The 27,691-nt window shown below is 40.0% G+C and overlaps 1 protein-coding gene across 2 annotated transcripts in view; it reads right to left on the bottom strand.

Annotated features, from left to right (window-relative positions):
* Positions 1–27,691, bottom strand: part of TAF2 (TATA-box binding protein associated factor 2) — a 100,607-nt gene that overhangs the window by 19,500 nt on the left and 53,416 nt on the right. For both annotated transcript variants that reach the window (XM_045006158.1, XM_045006159.1), the window contains exons 16-23: positions 25,490–25,742; positions 19,658–19,798; positions 18,044–18,154; positions 13,897–14,090; positions 12,902–13,041; positions 5,734–5,803; positions 3,819–3,928; positions 247–476 (exon numbers count right to left, since the gene is read on the bottom strand). In XM_045006158.1, the coding sequence (XP_044862093.1) occupies positions 247–476; positions 3,819–3,928; positions 5,734–5,803; positions 12,902–13,041; positions 13,897–14,090; positions 18,044–18,154; positions 19,658–19,798; positions 25,490–25,742 (1,249 nt within the window). The remainder of the gene's footprint in view (positions 1–246; positions 477–3,818; positions 3,929–5,733; positions 5,804–12,901; positions 13,042–13,896; positions 14,091–18,043; positions 18,155–19,657; positions 19,799–25,489; positions 25,743–27,691) is intronic.

The raw sequence follows: 27,691 nt of genomic DNA, 5'->3' as shown, positions 1-27,691 counted from the left end.
GAAACTAGCTGGAAGGTCATTCCACACATTAGGGAAAAGGCACCAAGGTGGAATGAGAGAAAGAGACAGAGTATTAAGGCTGACACTATACTGGAAGACTTGAGAGTAACACAGAAAAAAAAGGTCAGAGGGTTAAGTCTTGAAAGTTCAGACAAGAAGTTTGAATTCATTACACAGTACAACTGGGAGCCAGTGGAAGTATTCAAAGCAGGGTGGGGGAGGCATGTGCAGATGGTCAGTGCTTACAGTGCTCTGGAATCCTATCAATTGTCCATGATTGTTAGGATTGTTCACGGGTTCCTGACTGATTGCCACTGACTCAGGGATGATGGTCGGATTAAGTACAGCTTTCTTTTCTTTCAGATTAAGGACCAGTCCAAGCTCTGGTAATGGCAAACAAGAAGGTCTACTGAGGCCAAAAAGCATGAAGTACAGGTCCACAGCACCACATCGGAGCCTCCAGTCGTGTGAAGTACCTAAAAATCAAGGAGGAGCAAGTGTTAAAATGTAGAGATAATCTTAAAAAAAAAAAAAGTTCAAATGATTTGGAGCCATCAAGCTGTACACATTTTTAGCTTATGCTGTCCTCATCCTTCCTCCCTATTATTTGTTACACTCACTTGTTATGTTTGCTTTTAATAAAGACTGTAAGCTGTTTGAGGCTGGGAGCATGTCTTGCTCTATGTTCTGTACAATGCTTACCACAACAGGACCCCAATCACGACAGGAATCTTTGGGTGCTATAACACAAGAACGCTAAATAATATTAATAAAAAATACACACGCTACTAGTTTCCATATTTAACATCTCATTTTAGATTTTACTTTCAAAGACAGTTAGCAGGTAAGTGGAACAACACATTGACAAACTAGCCTTTCACCTCAACAAGTCTGGATGTGAAAATGAGTTACATGAAAAATAAACTGAATGTTATTGCTTCAACCTATTCTCTAACTGTCTACATCACAAAACTATAAAATCCAGCACAAGTTTTCCAGTTTTACAGTCTGGGGAAGCTGTAAAACTAAGCAAGAATCTTAAATAGCAGCAATCATTGCCACACCAGAAACTAGCTTCAACCAATCACATATTCTGTAGTACAAATCAATAAAATCCTGGCAATTCAGTTTTGCTATACACTCAAGAGTCATGATGTTTCTAACCTGTCTTGTCTCCTGTACTGTATGATCATTATTATCTTGCCTTTGTTACAAGTCTACACATATGCAGTGTAGCTGTAGCAGTCCCAGGATATTAGAGAAACAAGGTGGGTGAGGTAATATCTTTTACTGGCTCAACTTCTCTTTGTGAGAGAGACACGCTTTTGAGCCACCCAGAGCTGAAGAAGAACGTGTCTCTCTCACCAACAGAAGTTGGTTCAATAAAAGACATTACCTCACTCACAATTGTCTCTCAAGCCTACATATCTTTTTAAAAATAATGTATCTTACTGAATACCATCATGTAGGAGGGTCAGCTCTAGGCAAGGGACTGAGATGCAGTCTGCAATCATAAGTAAAATGAGTTCTTACTTCTGTCTGTCAGTCATTCTTACATCCATACAACATCAACAGACTCCAGTTACTAGTGAAGCATTATGGTCCAAGACAACCATTGTTGTAAGTCGGTGAGAAAGAGACATGACTGAAAAGTCTTTAGGGTAGGAACCATGTTTTCCTCTGTGTTTTATGATATTTAACAGAAGAGGAACCCCAATCATGACTGAGGCATAACTGCTGCACACGCTCTGGAAATGTCACTGACATAATTCAAAAGGAGCAATTAAGGTGACTACCATCTACTATGTTTCAACTTGAATCCAATATTCTGATTTGTAATTAAATTTAAGAAAATGTTTTAATACACTGAAAATGCTTTTATGAAAAAATGAAATGATTAAAAACTCCACGTTGCATTGACATCATCACACACTAATGGTAAAAGCACATTTGGCACCACCCAGAGCAAAAAACATCTAACTTCTGGCACAATGTTGTAAGTATAATGGTTTTGGTGCAAACTCCGGCCAGCACTTGACTGATTACAAGTTCATCAAACTTATTGTTCCCTAGCAGGAATAGAAATTAAATTGGTAAACAAGGCAAGGATGAGCCAACTGCCATGTTGATTTGGCTAAGCAAGACCTCGCAGAGGGGAAAATTACAAGATGTATTCTTGTGGATTACAAGTACCATGGGAGCGAACAGTGTTTGGAATAGACTTAGTTGTATATATTTATGCAGTTTCAGGCACCTCTTTTCTGATGAGAGTTGCATGAACAATTGGCTGGTGACAGGGGGGGACAATGAAATCTGGACAGATCTAACATTCAAACTGAACAAGAAAATATGCTGATGAGATAAGAACTATACTTATTTTTTTCTTTATAAACGATCTGGCCATTTAATATTCAATAAAAGATAATCAATATTCAGCATCAGTCCCACTTTCGCAGAGCAGGTCAGCAGAACTGTTATTCTTAAATACAACTGCTGGGAGAATATGTGAACCCCTGTAAATATAGCTCAACACTACACTCTTCGGAATTCAGTAGCATTATCGACTTTATATTTGTTAGTAAAAGATTACAGAAAAATACAAAGATTTGTTTTCCCACAATGTAATTATTTTAGGTTTTAGTAAATTTAAATGCACCACTGCTTTAAGACCATGCAGCCATATATCTGGTGGATTAACAATTCATCTCGCCTTTAACAAACATTTGTACTGGCACTCACACTTTGCAATTATCTTTGTATTTTTATTTACAGAAAATAAAATTCAACCAGAATGTCATCTTCATGCATAAGGAATAATTGCTCTAAGTCCCAAATATAACAAAAATGTATATCTTAATTGTTATTTGCAAAAAGAAGTAATGGATATAAGTGAACATTGCGCACACACACTTCTCTTGAGAAACAGGGAACGCAAATTCTCTGGAGATAACATCAAAATGTTTATTTCCTGAGTCTGACACTTGGCAAATCTTACAAAACGGAACTACTAGTAGTCTCCCTACTTTAACCCCTGGAGTGTAGCTGTAAACTTTCAAGCACTAAAAATAAAGATGAAAAGAGAACAGTCAGCTCTGAATGACCTAAAAGACTATGTAAATGTTTATATGTAATCTGTACTGTGCCAAATGTTAAAGAGCAGTTTGAGAGTACTGGACAAAACTGCCTCAGCAATGAAAAACAAGTCAATAGCAAAAGATACAAATCCTTCTCACATTAGGATCTTTACTAGTCAAAGCCAAGTAAGTCTTAATTTTAAAGTAAAACTTCTTAAGATCTAATTGATCTACAGAAATTCTAAAATCTATTTTACGTATTTAGATTGGGGACGGGGGTGCTTAATCTAATGAGAACTTGAAGTGTTTGATCAATTTGAATATTGAAAATAATTCAAAAATAATTAATTTCAGGATTTATTAAAAATATATATATATGAAAATTACATTCCAACATTTTGTAACAGAAAAAACACAATGTGTGAAGTAGCAACACAAGGTGAAAACTGTTGGCCCTACTACAAGAAATATTTCTTTTGCAGGCTTGGATCAAAGAATCACACGAGGTGTGAGTCTATGCTAAATATACTTCGCAACCAGTTCAGTAATTGCAGAGGATGGAGAAAAACAGGGTGCCAAAGGACAATCCCATATGCTGGGTATCACTACAAGATGATGCAAGTGTGAATGGAAAGTCTCAATTTTTGAGCTTCAAACAAACCTAAAGAGAGCTCATTTTATATACCAGAGAATATGCAGAATGCTAACCACTCCAAGTTTCTTAATATACAGAAGAAATTCAACCTGAATTCATAAGTTTCCAAAGCTGATCCACCAAAGCTTCATTGCACAAGGGAGACTCCATGTTCTTAGTAAAGGGTGGATTCCTCGTCAGCATGTTCAAAATCTTATGTCTGAAAGAGAAACAAAAGTTCCTTTTTTAATCCAAATGAACTGAGACTCCAAAGTTACTGTTTTGTGTCTGCAATTCTGTTTTTGACACTGGAGTTTTTATTAGGAATACGAATATTAAGATTTGTGAGCCCCTAATATAAACATATATTTTAATTCCTTTTAGCTCTTTCTTCTGTCTGTACATGCACACATATATGCTCACCTCATCCCCAAATTAATTAGTTTTCAGATAATAAACAGGACATGACCAGGGTGGACATTAGTTGATAGCATCACTCATCATAGTAAAGGGAAAAAAGAACCGGAGTACTTGTGGCACCTTAGAGCCTAGTACTCCTGTTCTTTTTGCGGATATAGACTAACACGGCTGCAACTCTGAAACCTGTCACTATGGTAAAGGGAAAGTGTGATTTTGTATCTAGGCTGATTTGTTTTCATGACAATTTGAAAGGCCGTGTTATGCTCTAAGGTAAGTTAATCAGAGCTGTACTGGGTCAATATTCTCTTCACATTCTAATAAATATTTATTTTCAATTTTGTTTTTAAACTTGTTACCAAATGACAGGAATCAGTAAAAACATTTAAGACTCACTCTTCACTTTTTAAAGGGACGCCAACAATTTAGAAATTACATTACTGTCTGAATATTTTGCCTATGACCCCAATACCTGACAGCGGTGAGCAAAAAACAAACCAAAAAAACGCTGTATTTTTTCAGATTGTTTACTATGCTTTTGACAACACATTGTGAATAGTAATTTTCATCATTTCCCCTAAATAATCAGTTTTCTCCCTTGTTGAAAAGACCCATATAAATATGGGAACAGAAAAACCTTTAACATTTGAAGGGATTTTTTTATATTAAGGATATAATTTTTAAAGTGGGTGTTCTATCTGAAACTGGAATTTAAAATTTAATAAAAATGCAAATTGACAGCATCTCTTTGAGAGACTCAATTAAAAATATTCTGCTTCCTCAGCTGATGTTGCCCATTACTTATCTCAGGTATAATTTGACCCATTAGATCAATCTACCTTTAAAAAGAATAACAGCAATATATTCCTAGGACTAGGGAAATTAGTAACTATACTTGCACAGGAAGCCTAAAAGATAAATAGGAAAAATACCTAAGTCTATTCATCTTAAAGAACAGTACTACTACATTGGCAATCAGGAACAGACAGAATTGAGGAGCAGGGAAACGAAGATCAGAGACTGCCATGCTAAAATATATACAGTATTGCATTGGCTAAATCTAAATTAAATCAGATAAAATTATCAAGTAACCACAACATTTTCACTTGTTATCCTTTCACCCCACCTACAGTCTAACAACTGTTTTATACTCTTTGGTAGCCAAACATAATGGATGTTCATTCAGTCCTAACACACTTATACACATTTGAGATTAAAAAAACAATTTGTTATATGCAACAGATCAATATTAGATTTACATGTGCCAATTGTCTGTAGGAAAGCCTCTTAAATCAAAGGACAAAACAGAAAATTCATGTAGTTTGAGACTAAAACTGATCAAATGTTGTTTTTTTAGTTATGGATTGTTAAACAATCATAAACACTTTGCTAAGTATAAACTACCATAAACATCAAAGATGAATTTTGGTGGTATTTTACAAATTAATGGAAACAAATTTTCACAAAATATTTATAGATTTTAAGGCCAGAAATGACCATTATGGTCATCTAGCCTAACCTCTGGCATAACACAGGCCAAAGAACTCTATGCACTAATTCTAATATTAGTGAAAAGTGCTGACTTTGAGTCTTTGTAGACATACTAACCTTACATAAGGTACAGGATCATTCTGAACCATGTTAAGCAACCACTGTAATTCCTCATAACTCCGATCAACTATAACAAAAATTAAATCACTTGTTAATAGTATGCAGAGACAATTAGAGAAGGAAGCAAAGACCAATTAGAAAATTATTCTATATGTGTTACATAGAATCACCAGGGATTATCTGTAGCTGTAGTATGACTGAAATGTATCAGAAATGATGAAACAGACATTTCCAGGGCAATATAGATTAATACTAGTGATACATCTAAAATGACATTTTCTTTTTAAAAGGAGCAAAAATTCTTCAGTATTCAACATTACACACTAAAAAGTGAATAGTATGTAGAGAATATAATCCTGTAGTATATTTCATTCAGAAGAGTATAGAAAATATTATCCTGACACTAACTATCCCTTAAGTTTTGTGATAGATGTCTAGCTGTCAATAATGCTAGGAAAATACTCACATGGACTACAGGCCTTATTTATACACAAAACTGTGAACATACTCTTCTCCATATGCTTATAACCTGTTTTCTATCAAACCGTTTTTGAATATTTCAAAAGTCAGTGACCGAATCATGAATGTGTTAGCGAGTGCTCCTAGAGTAAATACTGTACATGGATTGGTTTATGATTAGGAACTAAATTAGTAGGTTAGGTAGAGGCTTAAATCATTTGACTGTATCCATTTAATTACCCTATAATACTCAAAAGAAAAAGAAAACAATTGTATGGGATAAAGTAAACATATGAAAATACACAAATTCAAAGAGGCTAATCTTCACTCAACTGTTTTCCTTATTTCATTTTCATGGGGTGCCACAACATTATTTAATTCGCAACCACCCACAATATGTAGTTACTTGCTCAGCAGTGGCTTTACTTATCTATCGAGATAGCATCCTCTACATTTCAACTGCATTTACTAATTGTTTCTGTGCAAATACGTGTGTCTCCCCCGCCCAGTGACACCCACCCCGCCCTGCATCCAGCCCAGGGCCGCCATACTCTCCAAGCCATATGTTACCTGTGGGGAGGGGGTTGTGTTCTGTTCTCTCCTTGCGTGTTCCCCTCCCACTCCCCCGGCACGTTCGGCCACTCTCCCTGGCAGCCAGGTGGGGTATGGGAAGGAGCTGCGTCTGCCTGAGAGCCTATCTGGGAGGCAGTGATAGCCTGCTCCCTGCCTGGGCTAGGCTGCCAGGGGTGGGGTGAGGTGGGATGTGTGGGGAGAGGGGCTCTGGCTCACTCAGCCTCTGTCCCCGCAGCAGGGCCCTGAAGGGGGACAGTGAAAGTGGGTGGGATGGCGGCAGGGAAGTAGAATGGATGGAGTATCCTGCTGATATGATTTCCAAAACCCACTTGTCCACAGTGATATGATTCCAAGCTTGTTGGAAGTGAGAAAGGCCCCTGAAGCAAGGAAGGTATGCAAACTGTTGTAGCTGGTAAGGAGAAAGGGGGAGTAATTCAGAACCTCAACCAAACAATCAAAATTGGTGTTTTGATGATGAGGGTTGTGAGGTTGATACCTGGATGGCAGACAGTCTCTTTCTGGAACCTCTGCCTTTTTCGTTTGGGTTCAGAAGGTCTTGGGGAGTCAGAGAACTGAACAGAACAAGATCTCTGTGCTGTCTGGCACTTACTACATTTATTTTTATGTGCACGTGTGTAAATTCCCCGGGAATGTAGAGTGGCCCTGGAATCAAAGTATGCAGAGACTTGTAAGTATTCTCTGCAATCAGTTTTAAGTCATTGCAGGAAAGGTCCTTAACTGTATTCTGGATCTCAATCCAAAATCCTGAGAGCTGAAGCCTGCAAGCCTCTCTCATGATTACTGCCATAGAAATAAGCAAGCACCTGTGTCAGTAGCATCCAGAGAGTCTGCAGAGATGTCCTGGCAAGCGGCTGACCCTCTTTAATGATTTCCTATAATTGATCCCTCTGTTCTGGTGGTAAATGCTCAACGAATTGAGCTTTGAGTAATTGGTGAAATATAATCATATCATCAACACCTGACAGTAGGTGATCCTAAACTTCAGAGCCTCAGACGAACAGGATTTGTGACCAAATAAATCAAGATGCTTCTGATCTCTATTGTACAGCATTGATTTAGCGTGGTGCTGACTTCGACGTTAATTGAGAAAGATGGAACATAATACATTTTTTCAGCCCTTCTACAAGTGTGCGGTATTGTTGCTGAGATATTACTTTTGGAGGATCCAGCAGAGCAGAACATTATCAATAGGTAGTGAATGCAATTCAGGCAGATAATGCTGTAGGCAGACTATCTAGAAGTTTATGTTATGACTCCTTAAACTCCTCATCATATGGTATCTGTAAGGAGTCCGGTACCATTTTAATGAGGTCCTGGAACTGTTTGAAGTCATCAGCCAGGACTGGTGGGGCAGGCATGACTGCTTCATCTGGGGATGAAGAAGAGGTTTCGGTTGGCATAGTGACTTCTTCGTCCACTCTTGCCTCCTGCTCCTTGAAAGTCTCTTGTACTTTGGGCCTTTGAGAGAAGGGATATGGGGATAGTCTACCTCTATTGTGCTGATGAGTGATGCTGGGAGGGGTGGGGGTCCTAGAGAATTGTTGGGAGTATGCCTCTCATGGCTCCCAGTATGGACAATGAGGAGGCCCATCTGGTATAGTTGGGGGCATCCAAGCGTGCTCATACCACTGGGATTGATCTTGAGGGTGTCTTTCTGGAATATGCGCCTTCTCCGTAGAAGTCTCCATATTAATACTCCTCTGACAGTGAGGAGGGGAACCCTGAACTTAAATCAGAGAAACTGATGAGAAATTCCCATCCTCCTCCTCCTCTTCAATATCACTTTATAGGGGTGGCGCATCGGTAGAAAAAGGTGATGACTCCATCAGTACCGAGTAAATGTTTGGAGACCTAGAGGTCTTCAGTACCATGAACAGACCAGTACAGAACAAAGGGGAGCGAGGTATCTCTATCACAAAAGGTCTCATGAAAATCTAAACTCCTGCACTAACTGACATGCTAAATTCCCTCTAAGCTGCGCAGCAGCCTATTAAGCACCGCGCAGGTGCTCAGGGCTGTGGTGGGGAGAGATTCCTCTCCCCCAGCCCGGGATCCAACCCAGCCTGGCCTGGACCTGCCGTGGCCGGGGGGCCCCTCCCATGGCCCCAACCCAACCCGAGCATGGACCTGCCACAGCTGTGGGAAGGCACCCTTCCCGCAGTCCCAACCCAGCCCGGACCTGGCGCGCCTGTGGGAGAGGCATCCCTCCTCCCCAGCCCAGGTGCTGCTATGGAGAGAGAGAGCTGGTGGGTGGGAGGGGGAGAGAGAGAGAGAGCAGGGGGGAGTCCTCTCTCCCTGCCATAGCCCCAGGGCAGTCTGCACCCCAAACCCCTCATCCTCGGCCCCACCCCAGAGCCTGAACCCCCAGACGGAGTCCTCACTCCCCCTGCACCCTTAACCTCTGCCCCAGCCCTGAGCCCCCTCCCACACTCCAAACCCCTCGGCCCCACCCCTGCCACATGAATTTTGTTACGTGCACCAATATGGGGGTGATGTGTGTCACCCTATTGTGCTGTGACACACATAACCCCCATATTGGTGCATGTAACAAAATTCATTCCGCACATGGGTGGGAAAAATTAGAGGAACACTGCCAAAATGGTGTTCGGTCCCAAGGCAGCGGCCTGAGCAGAGGTGATTGTAGCAGAAGGAATGGATGGTACCAAAGGCTTTATGCACTCCGAGAAGTGCCTGCCAGATGATAGTCTGGTCTTCTGTGGTACCAAATTGGTAGATACCAAGAGCTTGAGTGATTCTATTGGAACAGATTTAAAGGTGGTCGTCTTCTCCTTGCCACCTTGATTCCCAGATGGCACCGATGATCTTCCGGAGCTGGAACCCTTAGATTCTTTGGGTTTAAGTGGTGGTCGCAGTACCTGAGGAATCTGCAGCCTCGTGTGTACTGAGTAGGGAACCGATAGGCACCAAAGTAGTTGTCTCAATCAGCAACAAGGGTTTCTTTGAGGTAGATTCACTACTTGAGGAACCTGAACTCTGTTTCCTAGAGTCTTTTTAAGAAGATTCTTGAATCTTCATCTTAGAAACTCCAGGGGAGTATTGTGATGAAGTGGCTGAGGCAGCCGACTTCCTTGGAAACTGGTATACAAGGTGGTGGGGTCCTCTGGCCTGGGTCAGAAACGGGATGGAGGGAGCGCTCCATCATGAGGTGGCACAATTTAATCTCCCAGTTCTTTCTGGCTCTTGATTTTAAGGACAGGCAAAAATTACACTTTTGGGGAATTGTGACTCTCCAAAGGAACAGGTACATCAGGAGTGCCCATTGCTCACAGGACAGGCTCCTAGCACAAAAGGCAACATTTAAAACCCAGATTGCCAGGCATACCCTCCCAACAACCTATAGGTCCGCGCAAGGAAAAAAAAACTGAAACAACAACAATCCTCACAAGATTTGTGGTGGTGGTGTTGTGATTTAACTACAGCTAACCATAATAATTACTACTACTATAACTAAGGTAAGTAAAATTATGAAAAAAAATTATAGTTGAGGTAAGCTCGACTTAGACACTGTTGAGGCTCCGTCTCAGGCTGAGGCAGCTCAGAAGAAATTGAGGGCAGTTTACTTGTACAGCTCTCTATAGCCATGGTGCAGTGCATGAGGTAGAGTAGAGAGCAGGCACAGGCCAAAGGGGCACTGCTACCTAAAATCTCTGATCACAGGTGCATGTGCACTTGAAGTGAGGCACCCATAGGGACACCACTCAAAGAAGAACACGACTCACACATGGCTCTGATGGAGACTTGCACACCTACAGTGGGATCAGGGGTGAAAGTAACACTCAACTCTTACCAGTACAGGGGCTGGCTCCGGTCAGCATCCCCAAGCCACCCCATCCGCGCTGCCTGGCCCTTTTAAATCACCGGCCCCGAGGCAGATGCTCCTTTTGCCCCCCTACTGTCAGTGGCCGGGGGGGGTGGGTGAAGTGGGGGCAAAAGGGGCAGCAACGTTAAAGTTTTAATGTCAGTTCCGGCGGCCACTGTTTGCCAGTACACCATACGGGCCCGTTCTGGCTTACTTTCACCCTGAGTGGGATCCACACTGACACATACTCAAAGAAGGACAGTGCCTTTTACACAAAGGAGTTATTAATTTTGGTTGCTCCTTTAAGACTTTTGAATACTTTAAGCACTGATAATTTGGTCTTGTGTCTGCATGTTAGGTAGACTTCAGCCTATCACTCTAAATAGTAATATCACATAGGTTCCTCAGCTCCCTGTGCTCACATTCTGGGCACTCTGCTTGGAAAGTGACTGAAGTGGAGTAGAGGATGGATGGAGCATCACATATGAGGATAGCTTTATATGGAGAAAAATTAATACTGCTTAATTAAGAAACTTAGTTTTCCTTGTCTCCCTTAGCATTAAATCACAGGGTTATCCAAAAATAATACATAGGCAAATTGATGAAAACATGCTATTCAGCTTCTAAAAAACATTAAGGGAATATCTATTAAATCATTGCAAATTAAACTGTGCAGCAGGAGCTCACAATGTTTTTGAGCAGTTTAAATCAAACTTATTTAAGTTGCAATTCCTAGGATTGCTAATAAAGCAAGTTTTGTAAATGACCTTTTATTATGGAGTGGACTGTCTGAAAAGCAACTTCTCTATATGAATAGTGTCAGGGTACAGAAATAAAGTACCCCATCTTCCTTGTTAAAAAGCAAGTCTATTCTATTTACTAAACAACTAAAGGCTCTTGTGCTTGAAATATAATAGGGCTCTTCTGACATTTGCCATGTAGTGTAATCTGTTTATGCCAGACTTAAATGATTGACATTAATGCTTTTGATCCACTCTTGAAATTTACATGGTAACTAGATGACACTATAAGGAGCAAAGACAAGTCTGGCCTTTGATACAGTACATCTTCTAATAGTCTTAAAAAAAAACCCAAAAACAACAACCCAGCAGATCCTCACATTCCTGGCAGATGTAGCAACTAAAAAAAGTTGTTTTCCAAAGCAGGTACCTCAAATTACAAGAGTTCAAAAGCTCTGACAGTTGTTCGTCTCACTTTGGCATCAGGAACCTGAGAGCCTAAGCTTTCTACGCCCTTCATGAAACAAGAGACTCCAATCAGAGGTCAATGAGGGGGAAAATACCTCAAAATGCACTCTACAGAAGGAGAAAGTAAATGAGAAAAGAGAAGGGAAGCTCACTATTACCTGAAAAAAAAATGAAGCATTCGATTTGTAAAGGAATAAGTAGGGGGCCTAGAACACCCCTGACCACTTTTGTTTGCAGAGACAGAACTTCAGGGAGTTTGCCAGTTGGGTGCAAATAACCTGCAAATACTACAGCTGCGCCAATCTGTGCACAGAGGAAGACAAGATCCCAGTAATATTGACTAATGAACAGGTTAAGCTAGTACTAACTATGCATTTGCATAAATCATTAAAGCCTTAATTTCCAATAGCCTCTGGAAAGTTTGTTAATGCGGTGTTTTCATTTCAAATGATGGTTAAGAAGAAAGTTACACAATATTTTTCAAGCGTTAAGAATCCTTACCTCAGATCTATTATAGGCACTTTAAACAAAGAAAATAAATAAATAAAAGCAAATAATTTTTTCAAAATGGAAACATGCTATAAATAAGCCACATAAGGGAGTGGAAAACCACAATCAACCAAATAGCCAGCCAAGCCGAGCCTCTGCCTTCCAATTAGTAATAACCCAATATGCCTGCAAATGGCAAATTATAACCTATTAGCAAAAACAAAAACTAAGGATGCATCAAGAAACACCCTACTCATTCAAATTCTTTAAATCTTGAAAATAAGTAAAGGGAATTCTTCAGCTTTCTATATCACCTACCATACCATCAAAAACACATTCCATAAGGCATTTGTTTCTATCTTCAGGAGATAATGAAAAGCACTATTCATCAGAACTTCATGGAACTCATGCTCGTAAGGGCAAAAACCTTATTAGTAATCCTGTGCTTTCTTTTATCCACACATTGGCTCATCTACTGTCATGGCGTCACTTCATCTGAAAAATTATTCTATTTAACATTACTGAGGTCACTGTTCAGGTTTTGCATTGGCGTGTGAATTTTATGCAGTGATCAAAAAATTTTTTTTTAAATTACCTTTTGTGTAATCAACAACTGCCTCCAAAGCTGCTATTCGGATGTCCACAAAGTGTCCATATTCTGCATATGTTTTAAAGAGAGCAGGATCACTGGGGACATGTCCATTCTTCTGAAGTACACGAATGGCTTTCAGACAGCTAGATGAGGGTGGGGGTGAAGAGGGAAGACAATCTGCAGTGAGTTTCTGGAATATCAATCACTGTGAATAAAGCTATTTTCTTCAATATTATATTAATTAAACTTCACTGCAAATTTTCTAGGATAAAACTATCCAAATTACTATACCACCATGGGTTTTTATAGTTGTCAGGGCTGTAGGCACACGAAATTAATAAAAGATGAGTTTATACAGTAGATAGAAACACTGGACCAAATACCCCTACCGGAGCAAATTCACTCATCTTGGCTTCAATGGAGCTGCTCCAACATACACCAGCAGAAAATTTGGCCCATTATGTTTTGTATTCTATATATTGTCCCAATTGTTTCTTTTGCATAATCTTCATAAATTTACTGTGACTAATAAATATGGGATACATAATGTGATAATTTAACATTGCCATTAAAATATATATATTTTTAGATTTTGATTATTTGAGTGCTTAATTTTTCAACCTTAAAGTTTCATTAACACTGGTTTTTGCATTTATTTGTTCTGTGAGGTTTTAATTTTCTTCCTGATATTTTCAAGTTTTCTTAATTCTATGGTTTTAAAAATATCTTACATACTTTGCAGTATTTTTTAAATGAAAGAATGGTTTTTGCATACCTTTTAGTGTCCTTATGCCAAAAAATATTTTCCTGCATTCTGTTAATGCCCTTTTTTGTGTATTTAAAATAAAGAGAACACATCACATAAGGCTAGGGGCAGTAAGCTCAATTTGATTACATCGTTAACAGCAGGATGTAGGAAATTTAAAAAAAAAATTAAACATGAGTAGGTCTATTCTCTCTTTATATTTGCATACGTTTTAGAAATTATTAAATCATACCTGACTGTAATGGTATGTCTGTAACTGGGCAGAAGCTTTTCCATATTTAAGAACCTGGTAATCTCCTCAAGTATGAGTCGAACATCAGGATTTAAATTATCCAGAGTTCGAACTTCATTGTTCACACTGACTGCAGGAGTTACAGAGTTGGCTAGTGCGTCAATCAGTTCAGCACGATAATAGTTGTCTGAAAACTAAATCAAAAGGACCATCAATTGAACAAAGAGAGGCAGAGCACATTGCACCATTTATTTTTTTACGATAAAACAAACAATGCTAAAGCTCTTAGTTCAGTTTACTCCTGTACTAAATGTTTAGATAATAGCTGTCTAAAGAGTCCCCTTCTGCATCAAAAAATAAAATATTCACTATTAAACTGAATGATTTAGTTGCTAGTGCACATATTTTGAACTTAATCTAGCAGGACGAATATAGTAAGAATCTATTAATATTCTGTTAATGATCAAACTCTGACCCCCTCATCTGTGAATGGAATGTTTTTCTCATTTATTAGATCTGAAATAAGACCCAATACTGTCAAACATTCATATCTTACATTAGGCACTTCAATTTGCATTTAGATGCCTACATTTTCAGAGGTAGTAAAAACTCAAACTCTTACTGGTGTTAATGGGTGCTGTAGCACTTCTAAAAGTCAGGACACTTTTTATTAAGGTGCATACATATGATTTCCATGTCCAGCTCTCTCCCCCTTGGTGCTTCTAAGGTCCTCATCAATGTAGTACATTTGCAACATCCTTGTGAAGTAGGGAAGCATCATCCTAATTTTGCATGTAAGGATTTGGGGCATTGAGTGATTAAGCGACTTGATCAAGATCAAACAGAAGGTCTGTGGCACAGCTGAGAATTGGCCTTCAGTCTTCAGACACCCAATCCAATACCTTAAACACAAGACCATTCCTCTTCCTCGATACACCCAGGTTTGAAATTTTGTTTCCTAACTGTGCTTATTTTGCTTAATTTAAATAATGACACATTTTATTTACAACATTTTCCTGAAGTGTCCTCTTGGTGAGTGGGACATGAAAAGATGGTTACCTTTGGTAACTGTTGTTCTTCAAGATGTGTTGCTCCTGTCCATTCCATTGTAGATGTGTGTGCTTGCCACATGCACTGGTGCCGGAAGTTTTTCCCTCAGTGGTATCCATAGGGGATGGGCTCTGGCACCCTCTGGAGGTGCGCTCATATGCGCTGGTATAAGGGGTGCCGCCAGCTCTCCCTGCCTCAGTTACTTTGTGACGGAACTCCGACAGAGGGGAAGGAGGCTGGGTCATGGAATGGACATGAGCAATACATCTCGAAGAACAGCAGTTACGAAAGGTAACTGTCTTTTCTTCTTCGAGTGCGTGCTCATGTCCTTTCCACTGTAGGTGACTCCCAAGCAGCACCATCGGAGACGGGTAAGAGTTCATGGATGTGTCGATTGCAACACAGCTCTGCCAAATCCAGCATCATCTCTGGCTTGCTGGGTGATGGCGTAATGCATTGTAAACATGTGTACCGAAGACCACGTTGTGGTCTTGCAGATGTCTTGGATAGGGACATGCGCCAGAAAGACAGCCGAAGACACCTGAGCCCTAATCGAGTGAGCCTTCACTACTGGTGGAGGCACAGCCTGCGCCAACTCGTAACAAGTACGGATGCAGGTGGTGATCCAATTAGAAATCCTCTGAAAGGACACCAGAAGGCCCTTCATCCTTTCAGCTATTGCGATAAAGAGATGGATTGATCTGTTGAAGGGCTTGGTGCGCTCCAGGTAGAACGCCAGGGCGTGCCTTACATCTAGAGCATGCAGCCGCCTCTCCTCATTGGTCATTTGAGGCTTTGGATAGAAATGGGAGGAAGATATCCTGATTGACACAGAAGTGTGATATCACCTTTGCCAGGAAGGGCGGATGGGGCTGCAGCTGAACTTTGTCCTTGTATAATATCATGTACAGGTGCTCCGAAGTGAGGGCTTTAATTTCGGAAACGTCGCTCTGAGGCAATAGCTACAAGGAATGCAACCTTCCATGACAAGTGGGAAAGGGACCAAGAAGTCATACGCTCAAAGGGCGGACCCGTGAGCCTGAAGAGGACTAGGTTGAGGTCCTATTGGGGAACCAGGTCCCGGATTGGCAGAAAGAGTCTTTCAAGGCCTTTCGGGAACCTGATTGACATCTCATGCGAGAACACCGATCTACCCTGGATGCAAGGATGGAAGGCCGATATGGCTGCCAGGTGCACCTTGATCGAACAGAAGGCGAGAACTTTAAGTGAAGCAGGTAATCCAGGATGGACTGCAGAGACAACTGAGTTGGGGAGATATTCCGCTCTAACACCCAACAGGAGAAATGCTTCCACTTTGCCAGGTAAGTTGCTCTGGTGGAGGGCTTTCTGCCCTCCAAGAGAACATGCTGTACCTGACTAGAGCAGGCTTGTTCCTCTGGATTCAGCTACGCTGTATCCAAGCTGTGAGGTGGAGAGAGGTGAGGTTTGAGTGCAGGAGTCAACAGTGATTCTGCAAGAGTACATCCAGGCAGCTGGGAAGTGGCCACGGGGCTGCAACTGCCAGGTCCATGAGCATGCCGAACCAATGGCGATGCCATGCTGGGGTGAGCAAAATGACCCATGCCTAGTCCCTTTTGATTTTTTAGAGGACTTTGCTGACAAGCAGAATTGGAGGAAAGGCATACATCATGTCTTCTGACCAAGACAGGAGAAATGCATCGGATAGTGAACCTCTGCTGAGGCCTTGGAGAGAACAAAACTGATGACACTTTTTGTTCTGTCTGGTGACGAACAAGTCCACTCGGGGAGCTCCCTACTTCTGGAAGAGCATTCTGATGACCTCCGAGTGAAGGGACCACTCATGGTGAGAGAAGAAGGACCTGCTGAGGCAATCCGCCAGTGTGTTCCATATGCTGGGGAGGTGCAAGGCTTCCAGGTGGATTGCATGCTGGATGCAGAAGTCCCATAGACAGAAGGCCTCCTGGCACAGAGCCAGCGATCAAACTCCCCCCTGCCTGTTGACATAGAACATGGAAGCCGTGTTGTCCGTCAACATCTGCACTGCCTGGCCAGATAGTTGGGGGAGGAAGACACTGCAAGCCAGGCAGATGGCTCTGAGCTTCCTGATGTTTATATGCAATGCGAGCTCCTTTCGAGACTATAACCCTTGAGTCAGCAGTGTACCAAGTTGTGCGCCACAATCGAGGTCGGCTGTATCCGAAATCAGGGAGACCATTGGTCGCGGGCTCGTGAACGGCATACCTTCCAACACCAGAATCAGGTTAAACCACCACTGCAAAGAGGTAAGTACCTGCAGAGGGATCGTGATGACCTTGTCTAGGTGATGTGTGCCCGGGGAGTAGATCAACTCCAGACACATCTGGAGAGGACGCAGCCTGAGTCTTGCATATTGGAAAATGTAGATGCATGCTACCATGTGCCCCAATAGTCTGAAGCTGACCCAGGCAGTGGTGAGCGGATGGGCCGTGACGATGGCAATCAGATTTGACATTGCCCTGAACCTGGCCTCTGGCAGGAATGCTCTGGCTTGAGTAAAGTTTAGCACCTCTCTGATAAACTATCTGTTGGATCGGGATCAATGTTGATTTTTGTTCGTTTATCAACAGGCCCAGAGCTTGACAAGTGGCTTGCAACATCTTGATGCTGCACTGGACCTGGACCCTAGAGTGGCCCTTGATGAGCTAGTCGTTAAGGTATGAGTAAATCTGGATGCCCCAACATCTGAGGTATACCGCCACCACTGACATGCGTTTCGTAAACACCTTTGCTGCCGTTGCTAGGTCAAAAGGGAACACTGCGAATTGGTAGTGGACTGTCCCAACTACAAAACGTAGGAAACATCTGTGTCCATGAAATATCGATATGTGAAAATAAGTGTCTTTCAGGTCGAGGGCGGCGTACCAGACTCCTAGATCCAGGGAAGAAATGATGGAGGCCAAGTTATCTACTACCAGTTTTACTGAATCCGTGTGTATATTTACACATTATATGTTCATATACATATAAGTTAGTAGCACAGGGTATTGTACAGAAAAGACTATTGCTCTCTATACTGCCTATAACAAGAGAGAGTCATTAAAATAGATCATCAAACATTTGTAGGAAGGTTCCTTACCTTATTTTTCCTGTTGTCATTGTACTTGATTAGGTCTAAAATAAATGTTAAAACCTCTTTAGGACAGAGATTATGAACATCCCTCAGCAAGGCCATGGCAACAGGCATAGTCTGTGTGAAGATTAAAATAAAATTCTTATTATATTAGCAGGAAAAACAAAAACATTAAAGATTAAATCAAACAATGAGCAATGAACAGTTTTACTCTTTGAAAAGTCAATTTTTAGATGGCTTTTGAAAGTCAGACTTCATACCTTATATACAAAGTGTTGCACAATTTTTAGTTGAAAATACTGTGAAGTTATTTTCTAAAAACAGTTAGCTCTGATGGAGACAGACTTGAAATGGTTCTGAGTATGCAGGAGAGGAAGTTGATGCCAGGCAAATAAGGCTAAATATGGCAAATGAAATATCATGAGAAGCAGAATCTAAAAATTTAGGAAGCTGAGGGTTAACATGCTGTGGGAAGAGAAACAACACTGAAGGTAGCAGGAGAGAATAAACAAAGACCAAAAGCATTTGCAAGAATATGAAAGAAGGCTGGGATGAGAGAGAGATGGTGAAAAAGGGTGAGTATTTTTGGAAGGGAGGAGTGGGAGAAGGATGTGGAAGAAGCGGGATTAAAACTAAAGTTTGGACAGAACTCAATAACCAATTTTTTTTTTTAAAACAGAGCTTGACAGGAAATCATTGTCAATCATTTCAATTGTTGTTATTTTTTATCACAATAGCTCAGAGGGGCCTCAAAAGATTGGGGCACCTTTATGCTGGGCACTATAAAAGACAGTCCTTGACTTGAGAAGTTTAGAATCTAAATTTAAGATGCAACAAGTGGGTTTGACAAACCATAGGATGGAGTGGGAGAACAAAGGGCAACAGTGATAAGATTATTCCATTCTACAGGCTAACTAGTGCACAACATTATGATTTCAGATTCAATAATAATGACATTTGAATAATATTTGTGTCATAAGAGATTCTTGGACATTAATGAATTAAAAAAACAGCTGACAATGTGACTATTTAACTTTAGGTAAGAGGAACAAAAATTGTTTAATGGTAACTAAAATAATAAGAGGTTTCAGAGTAGCAGCCGTGTTAGTCTGTATCTGCAAAAAGAACAGGAGTACTTGTGGCACCTTAAAGACTAACAAATTTATTTTAGCATGAGCTTTCGTGAGCTACAGCTCACTGAGCTGTAGCTGTAGCTCACGAAAGCTCATGCTAAAATAAATTTGTTAGTCTTTAAAATAATAAGTTATGTGTAAGATTACATTTGCACATACTCACAAAGCATATTCCTCTATTATGCCTGTATACTTGTTTCTAATAGTGAAATATATTTTAAATTTAAATGATTCCTGCTCTCTATTAGCTATTCAGAAAGAACTGTTAAAAAACTTTCAATTTACTGTCTGCTGACAAGAATGGACCGAACAGACACAGCATAACAAAGCTAGATACAACCATCAGACTGAGGAGAGAACCAGTGATTTTGGCTTGTGGCTCAGACAGTGTTCTTACTATTTATATTGAGGAATTTGTCATTTGCAGAAAAAAAAACTTCTTCCTCTGACATATTTTTAAAAAGTACAATGAGAAAACATATTTTACCTTTTGCAGAAAGTAGCTTTGAAAGTTCATGAAGTTGTTGGTCTTCACAATGTTTGGACAACTTTTACAACAAAACATTCGGGTAAAGAGTGACTTCATGGCTGGTGGTCCTGTCCATGTACTTACCATGGAATTTGCAATCTATATAATTAGGGGGAAGGGAAGGCACATTATCATCACCTCTGCAAGTTTATCATAGGCTTAACAAAAGCACACATATTTGTTTCCAAGAATTTAAAAAAAATACAATAATTGGACAGAATGAACTACTCTTTTCAACAGAAACATATTTTTATCAATATATCATCATCTCCAACATACCTTCTATGCACTGGAACTAAAGCGTGTGGAACTCATTTTACTTATAGGAAGTCTGCAACTAATTACCATTGCACGATCAATTTCTGTTTTTAATTATTTCCTCCTTTTATATTTTAGACAAATATTTTCTGTTCATTAAGCCAAGTTTTCTGTCTCTACAGAAGCCAATTACGGAAAAGGCATTTGCAATAACAATTTCCCAAATTTACCCTGCCAATAACCTCAACATAGATTTCAACCATGCGTCAACCACCCCAAGAGTAAAAGACCACCCCAACAGTAAAAGGCAATTCAGGCTCTTGTCTAGCTGTAGTCATGGACCATGACCAGACTGCAGTCAGACAAATCTTCTTGAGATCTGTTTCATCCTGTTCTGAGATCTTTAGTGTATAGAATAGTAAATGTCTGCAGAAATTAATATGTATATTATATTTATTGATAACATTTTTAATGTTACCAGCAGAACTCCATGCATTCTATGATTCGGCAGCAACAGAGGAGCAGTTTGCCTTTGGTAAAGGACACTCCACAGAAGAGTAAGGAAAAAATATTCCTTATATACTGTAAGACTGAATGAGATGTGTGATGATGGTGTTCTTACCAAGTTGTGACACAGCCACATTAATGTTTTCCCTCTAATTTGTTTAGAAGGGCGACAGTTTCTTCCAGAAAACAATTTTCAGTCAAACAGAGCAAGAAGCATTGAGCAAACAGGGGAACTGCTCAGTTTCTTTGGGAAAGGCAAAGAGAGAAAATGCCTCTCTAGACGTTGGCAGCTCCCTTCCCAATGACAGAAGTTCCAGTGCTTCTAACCCAAGAAGCCAAAATTGATCCAAATCCTCTCCCAGTGAGAAACCTCCCATCTTCCTGCCCATGGCTGCCAAATCCTTCTGTTTCCCTGAGACAAAGGTTATTATGAAAATGGGAGCTATAGCTTCAATTCTGAAATTTCTGTAGCAGTGTAAGACAAACACATTCAGAAGCTGTATTACCAAAGATTAAAACATCAACACAGTATAAACTGTTATTTAAATAAAGACTGCATACCATATTTTTTAAAAAAGCGTTTGTATTAAGTTTCCATTTATTTTAAGCAATTTGCTGCAAGATATATAGCAGGGGTGCCCAAACTGCAGCTCGTGAGCCACATGAAGCTCTTTTACAGTTAAAGTGTGGTTCGTGAAACCCCCCACTTCTTCCCCTACCAGGCTAGGGGGAAGGGGGAACTTAGGGCTTCTACCCTGCGGTAGGGTGGTGGGGATAGGGGCTTCTGCCAGAGATGACTGGTGCCTGCTGAGAGTTGGGGGACACAATTTAAAGGTTCACTCCTCCCCCAATAGCTTGAGTTCCTCCCCCTCCCCCTGGCATGTCCACCCTCTTACCCTCAGTGGCCACTTCCTGCAGCTCTTAGGTGTTAGCTCCCCGTGGAGAGGCAGCAGCAAACAGCGGAGAGCTTCATCGAAGGGAGGCTGCTTGGAGAGGCAGCAGCATAAGCACTAGCTCTCCCTGCAGCTCCCAGCTATTTGCCGCTGTCTCTCCCCATGTCCGAAGCTCCCAGCTTGCCGGCTCCAGCAGCTGCCATGCAGGGAGAGGGCCTGGCAGCACCATGTGACTGAGCGGGGCCAGAAAACCCTAGCAAAAATCTGGAGGGACACGTGTCCCCCCTCCACACATCTTCTCTGGCTTCTGCCCAGTGGGGAGGGGTTCTTGGGGTTTCGGCCCCATGGGACGCGTCTGCCAGGGCTCATGACTTCAGCAGGAGCGGGGCTGAAGTCTCAAGCCCGAGCAGGTGCCGCCGGCTCTTGAACTTCTGAATATTATTGTATGCAGCTCGGAGGGTCAGTAAATTCGGCCACCCCTGATATATAGGGCCACGATCATCTATATTAAATTGAGCCAACAGCAATATCTTTAGTATCTTTTTATATTTTTTAATGTAGTCACATTAATTTCTTATCTTCTCAATCACTGACTTAGCCACTTTTTCTGTTTCTCTATTCTATTTACATGCTATAGTTTGTATGTGGCCTTTAGTGAAGATCTCCCATGCATGCATGAATTAAATGAATGACCCAGTTTTCCAAACCACAAGGTAAGAAGCTTGTCTCAAGTTATTTCTACTTTTAGGGAATATATAAAAGCTCTACGACAGCTTCAATGTTCCCATCTAACTTACACTGTTCACATCATATTCATCCAACAATATATTTTTAAGAGTTCTAATGTACCCTAATACAGTATGTCATAATAAAGAAGTTGGCTGTTCATTCCTCCTGAAATATGATCACATAGCAATGGAGGATCTTTAATGCTAAACTGTGATGCTACAGCACAACAGCATCACTGTCCATTTAGCAGAAGGGAATGGACAATTTAATATAGATGATCTTGGCCCTATATATGGGAATGGATCTTGCTTTGAGCAGGGGGTTGGACTAGATGACCTCCTGAGGTCCCTTCCAACCCTGAGATTCTATGATTCTATGACCCAAAGCTTAAGTGTCCCACTCAAAAAAAGAATTAATTTTACTCAAGAACTCTGCTTTCTCTTTTCTCTTCATGGTCATTTCCCCAGGAATCACCTACTCAGGAAGCTGTACAGTTGTTATTGCATTTTCTTCACTTTTGATACAGGTTTGCTGAAAAATCATTACCTGGTTGATGATAGAATCAGCCTCTAGGTCAGCTGTGGTACATTTTAAGGTCAACTAAGATTTATTTAAACAACCAGCATGGCTAGAAAGTCCAAAAGATTAATTCATCCCACTGTTAAAATCTCAGACCATTACAGCTCAACATGTCATCTGGCTGCTTCTGCTACTAATAGTTTTGAATGCAATATCTTAAGCAGATGTTTAATTTAACTTAGTTACTAATTAATGTTTTATCCTAGAATATCACATACTACTTCTGTGCATCAAAATGAAAATCCATAGTTCTGCAACCCAACATTTCACAACAGTAATCACATCTCTAGTTAGGAACCAACCATATTTCAAATAACCAGGGGAAATTTTGATTTTGCTCAATAAAGTTAATAAAAACTGAACACTTTTAGTCTTCGTTAAAATTAATGTGAGTTGACAGTGAGAAGTGTTGTTGTAGCTGTGCTGGTACCAGGATATTAGTGAGACAAAGTGGGTGAAGTAATATCTTTTATTGGACCAACTTCTGTAGGTGAAAGAGACAAGCTTTTGAGCTTACACAGAGCTCTGAGTACCATTCCCAGAGCTGAAAAGCTCTGTGTAAGCTCAAAAGCTTGTTTCTTTCACCATCAGAAATTGGTCCAATAAAAGATATTCCCTCACCCACTTTGTCTCTCTGATAGTGAGAACACAGTTTTCCCACTATCCACCTTAAGGTAAAATTGGCACTAAAATGCATCAAATTATACTTTCTCCCCACAGTATTTCCCTATGAAAGGGAAAAAAAAATCCTGTCCACACTGAGCTGCATCAAACTGTTTCACCAGAAACTATTCATTCCAAAATTGGTACTGTGGGGTTTTAAAAACCCCTTATGGATTTGCTCAGAACCTGGGGTTCATTTTGAATTCCTCACAATTCCAGACCACAATCAAATCCTGTTTTATTTTCCTCACAACTTTTAACAAGAACTGAATTTTCTGTTCCTGGTGTCAATCCCTAAGCATATTCTTCCTTAACTACAGCAATCACCTCCTCTCCCTTAATTTAAGGCTGGCAAAGTTTGGCCCTTTACTAGACAGTAATCTTCTTGGGACTAACAGGGACCATGGCTACCTTTGTCTTTGTATAGCACCTAGCACAATGGAATACCCTAGGCACTAGTGCAACATTGATTATCTTCACCATCACCAATCGCTCAATGAAAAACATTCAAGCCAAAATCTTTCTCAACCATTGCTTCAGCCATATCTTCCCTCTCTCCATTTGACTGACTTCTCATTATGCTGCACAGGAAGTTCAAATTTCTTTCCCTAGTTTTTAAGTCCCTACACATCTCTGACGTGGTCTCCTTTTGCCTCTTTTCCACTACCAAGGATGCCAACCTGAAAGTGTCTTTCATCTTACACATCTGTACCTTCTTCCATTTTGTCTCTAGATTTGGAATATCCTTTCAAAATCTACATGTCAAATCTTCACCCTGGCCTAACTCAAATAACTCATGAAAAAACCACTTCTACCACATCCCCTAAAAATATGAGGATATGCATATTTATATGTATATACATGTGAGTGTATATACACAAACAAATCAGTATGTGTGCAGTAACTGTATTCTTCCATGCTCCAGTCTGTTTTATGTTATAGCCTCACTTGTCTATCAAATCATTTAGATTATAATCTCTTTGGGGGCTGGGATCTGCTTTTTCTATGAAACACCTACCACTTGCAAGGACATCACCTTGTTCATAGTGTTACACTCAGCAGAATTTACTCTGTTTACCAGGAGCAAACAGTACAGTGATAAAAGTGTTCAGTATAATAAGCGGTTTTTAGAGTGAAAAATGACATGAGTGGAGATGCTATCAAAGCTGTTCTTTTTAATATTCACTTTAAGCAAGACACTTACTGAGTTTTTCATAAGGAATTCACACAGAGCACTCCAATAAATATGCACATCACTGCTGAGTCAAACTGGCAGTATCAATGCCAGCACATAATGGAGAAAGTGTACTTTTATCTTTTGTATTAGTATTTTGTAATGCTAAAATATGTTGCCACAAGTCTTTTGATTTTGAAAATAACGTTACTCTAAATATATTTTCAAACAGATATATATTGTATACATCCTCATAATGACAGAAAGGAAGTTCAGAGAGATTAATTTATTGCACACCAGAAAACATTCAGCTACTCCTTGATTATGCTTCCTTAAGACTTTTTTTTTTTTTTAATTTTAACTCTTGACATTTCCACCTGTAAGTTTCCGGTGATATCCAATTTGCTTTTCATTTGAACTCCTATAGGACTTACTAATTTTGTAACCAAACTGTTCCCCCCCACCTCCTTTTTAAGTCAACAATTTGATTCTTAATTTTCAAATGCAGACTAACATTACATTTATTTTTGTACCACTCAACCTAAAGAGATATACTGCAACAATCTGAATGCACATAGTAGTCTCTCTCATGCTATAAAGGTGAAATTCACCACTTCACCAGATTTCTCAGAAGAAGGACCAAGGACTTTCCCACCAAAATAAAATACATTTTGGCTCTCTGAAAATTTTTTAAACAAAAGTTCTTTTATTTCTTCAACTTAATGAAATCTGGAAAAATCCCTTGTGGTTTAAATGTCTGACATCTCAATTTTGACAATTATTATGAAAGCTTTCTGCAGTCTCCATTTACAGACTAAAATAATAAAGCTTTCCTTTCAAATCAGTCATGTTAAAAATACTTGGCAAACCACTTTAAACAGGCCACATATCAAGCCAATTTAAAAACTGTGATGATTTTTTACTCATTTTCAAATGTTTACAATGTCTAGCAGATTTCTCTCATTATTCTGTGCTATGTGATCTCACCTTTGCAAGACAGAAGCAGGCCAGCATTCTCACTCGGTAGAAACATTGCTCTTGTTCCAGTATATCAGTCAGGGCAAGTCGCGATGCTGGAGTGGGGAACTTTTCCAATGCCAAAATGGATTCTTCCTGTGCAACTACATCTCTCTCATACCGAAGCTGATATTGCCACATGAAGTCAGCTTGTTCAAATTCTACCTTCCTCAATACAGACATATCTGGATCTATTCTAATCCAGAGTAAAGGAGAATCAGCACTAAAAAAAGACAAACAAAACATTCACAGCTTAAAACACTGTAAACCTACAATAGTAAATAAAAAAGGTGTCTCAGCTAATTGTAAATTAACAAAAAAAAGGCTAAACCACTGTTAAATATGCTAAACTGGTAGCCATATGACAGACAACAGCAAAATAAGTAATAGTCTCGATGTGTTTAATTCTCTTTCCTCAGAGACTGTATCTGGCATGGTTGAACAATGCTTAGACGACCCAAAAAATGGCCAATTTGAGACAATTGCACTGATGGTTTTTAACATGTGGTGAGCTATCATGGTGGAAACTGACAGGGCTCACCAGCTCATTTCACATATACCTCATAGTTATTAGAAGATCCAAGTTACAAGTACAGGCAAAAAAAAGGCCTCTGTTCCAAGAAGCTTACCATGTAAAAGTCAATAACACAGCAAGATGATGACACTCAATGATAAACAATGGACAGGGAGAGGGCACAGGAGGAGGAGGAGGAGGAGAGTTATCAATAATGAACATAAGCATATCTCATGCTCTTAATGTATGCATCTTGATATGAAAGAATAACCAAAAGAAGGAAGTTTTAAGAGGGATTTAAGAGAAAGAAAGAGCTTGTATGATATACAGAGACAAGGAAAATGTTCTAGGCATATGGGGGAGATATGGAGAAAAAAATGCAGTCACTTGTGAGAAACGGAGACCACGAGTACAAAAGAGAGAAGAACTGGCAAAACTTCTGGGGGGAGGGAAAGCAGTGGTACTGAGAGGTAAAGTAGCTTGCCCAAACACACACAGTGGTACGGGCTCCGAAATCCCTGTGCAGTGCCCTAGCCACTTGACCATAAATGACCAGAACCACTTACAGTTAACTGTGGTCATTTCTTCTTTTGTACATGATACTTGTACTATTTGTCAAATTATTTCTGTGTATTTAATATGTAGAAATTATTCATTAAAAAATTCACCAATGAAAATGTCCTCTATAGATTTACATTACTAGATCACATGTTCATAAACGAGGCTTAATATATCAGATTATTTTACCCCTAATTCTCTTGAAGAGAAACAGGCAAGATGCCCTTCTTCATGGAGGTGATGACAATGCCTACCAATAATGGACCACTGGCCTTCATCAGCGCTGGAGTACATGAAAGCTGCCAACACCTTCACCAGTTCAGAGAGCAACACCAGTTCAAACTCACAGAGAGAACAGTGGGCATTTGTTCACAGCAAGAACTGACCCTGCTTCCTTGGAGCAAGATAGTTCCAAATGAATTAATACAAGAATTTATAAATATACTTTTAGCATATAGGTCTCAGTACAAAACATTTGTATACAATTAATTTGCAATCAAGATGGATTAAGTATAAATGAATCCCAGATAGGGTGACCAGATGTCCCGATTTTATAGGGACAGTCTCAATTTTTGGGTCTTTTTCTTATATAGGCTCTTATTACCTCCCACCCCCATCCCGATTTTTCACATTTGCTGTCTGGTCACCCTAATCCCAGATTTCAGGAACTCATCTAAAATGGATCCATCCATCCAGGTATTTACATGGCATTCACTGAGCTCCATCAAATATTTCCCTAAGTTTAATGCAAGGGCAACAAATTCTGTTGCAAAACTAAAATTGCAATGAACACTTCTGTATTAATTACGTGTTTAAATTTTATGTTTAAACTAACCTTAGAGATATGATTAGAAATGCACAAGAATGAACATCTTCATTTATTCCAACACATTGTCATGCCCAGTTTGAGCTTTCTCCAAAAACGGCTCAGATTACTCTACGCATTTATAGTACAATAATCAGAATTTCCTAAACTATCCCCAACTAGGAAAATAAAACCTCAGATATTGAAAAACAATGGCAAATATAAAAATGATGGATTACAGGAATAAACAGCAATTATGAATTGAAAGATAAATATCATCACCCAAAACCTTAAA

This window comes from Mauremys mutica, chromosome 2, assembly GCF_020497125.1.
Source record: "Mauremys mutica isolate MM-2020 ecotype Southern chromosome 2, ASM2049712v1, whole genome shotgun sequence".
Classification (NCBI taxonomy): Eukaryota; Metazoa; Chordata; order Testudines; family Geoemydidae; genus Mauremys; species Mauremys mutica.
This window is presented reverse-complemented; position numbering and strand designations above follow the sequence as displayed.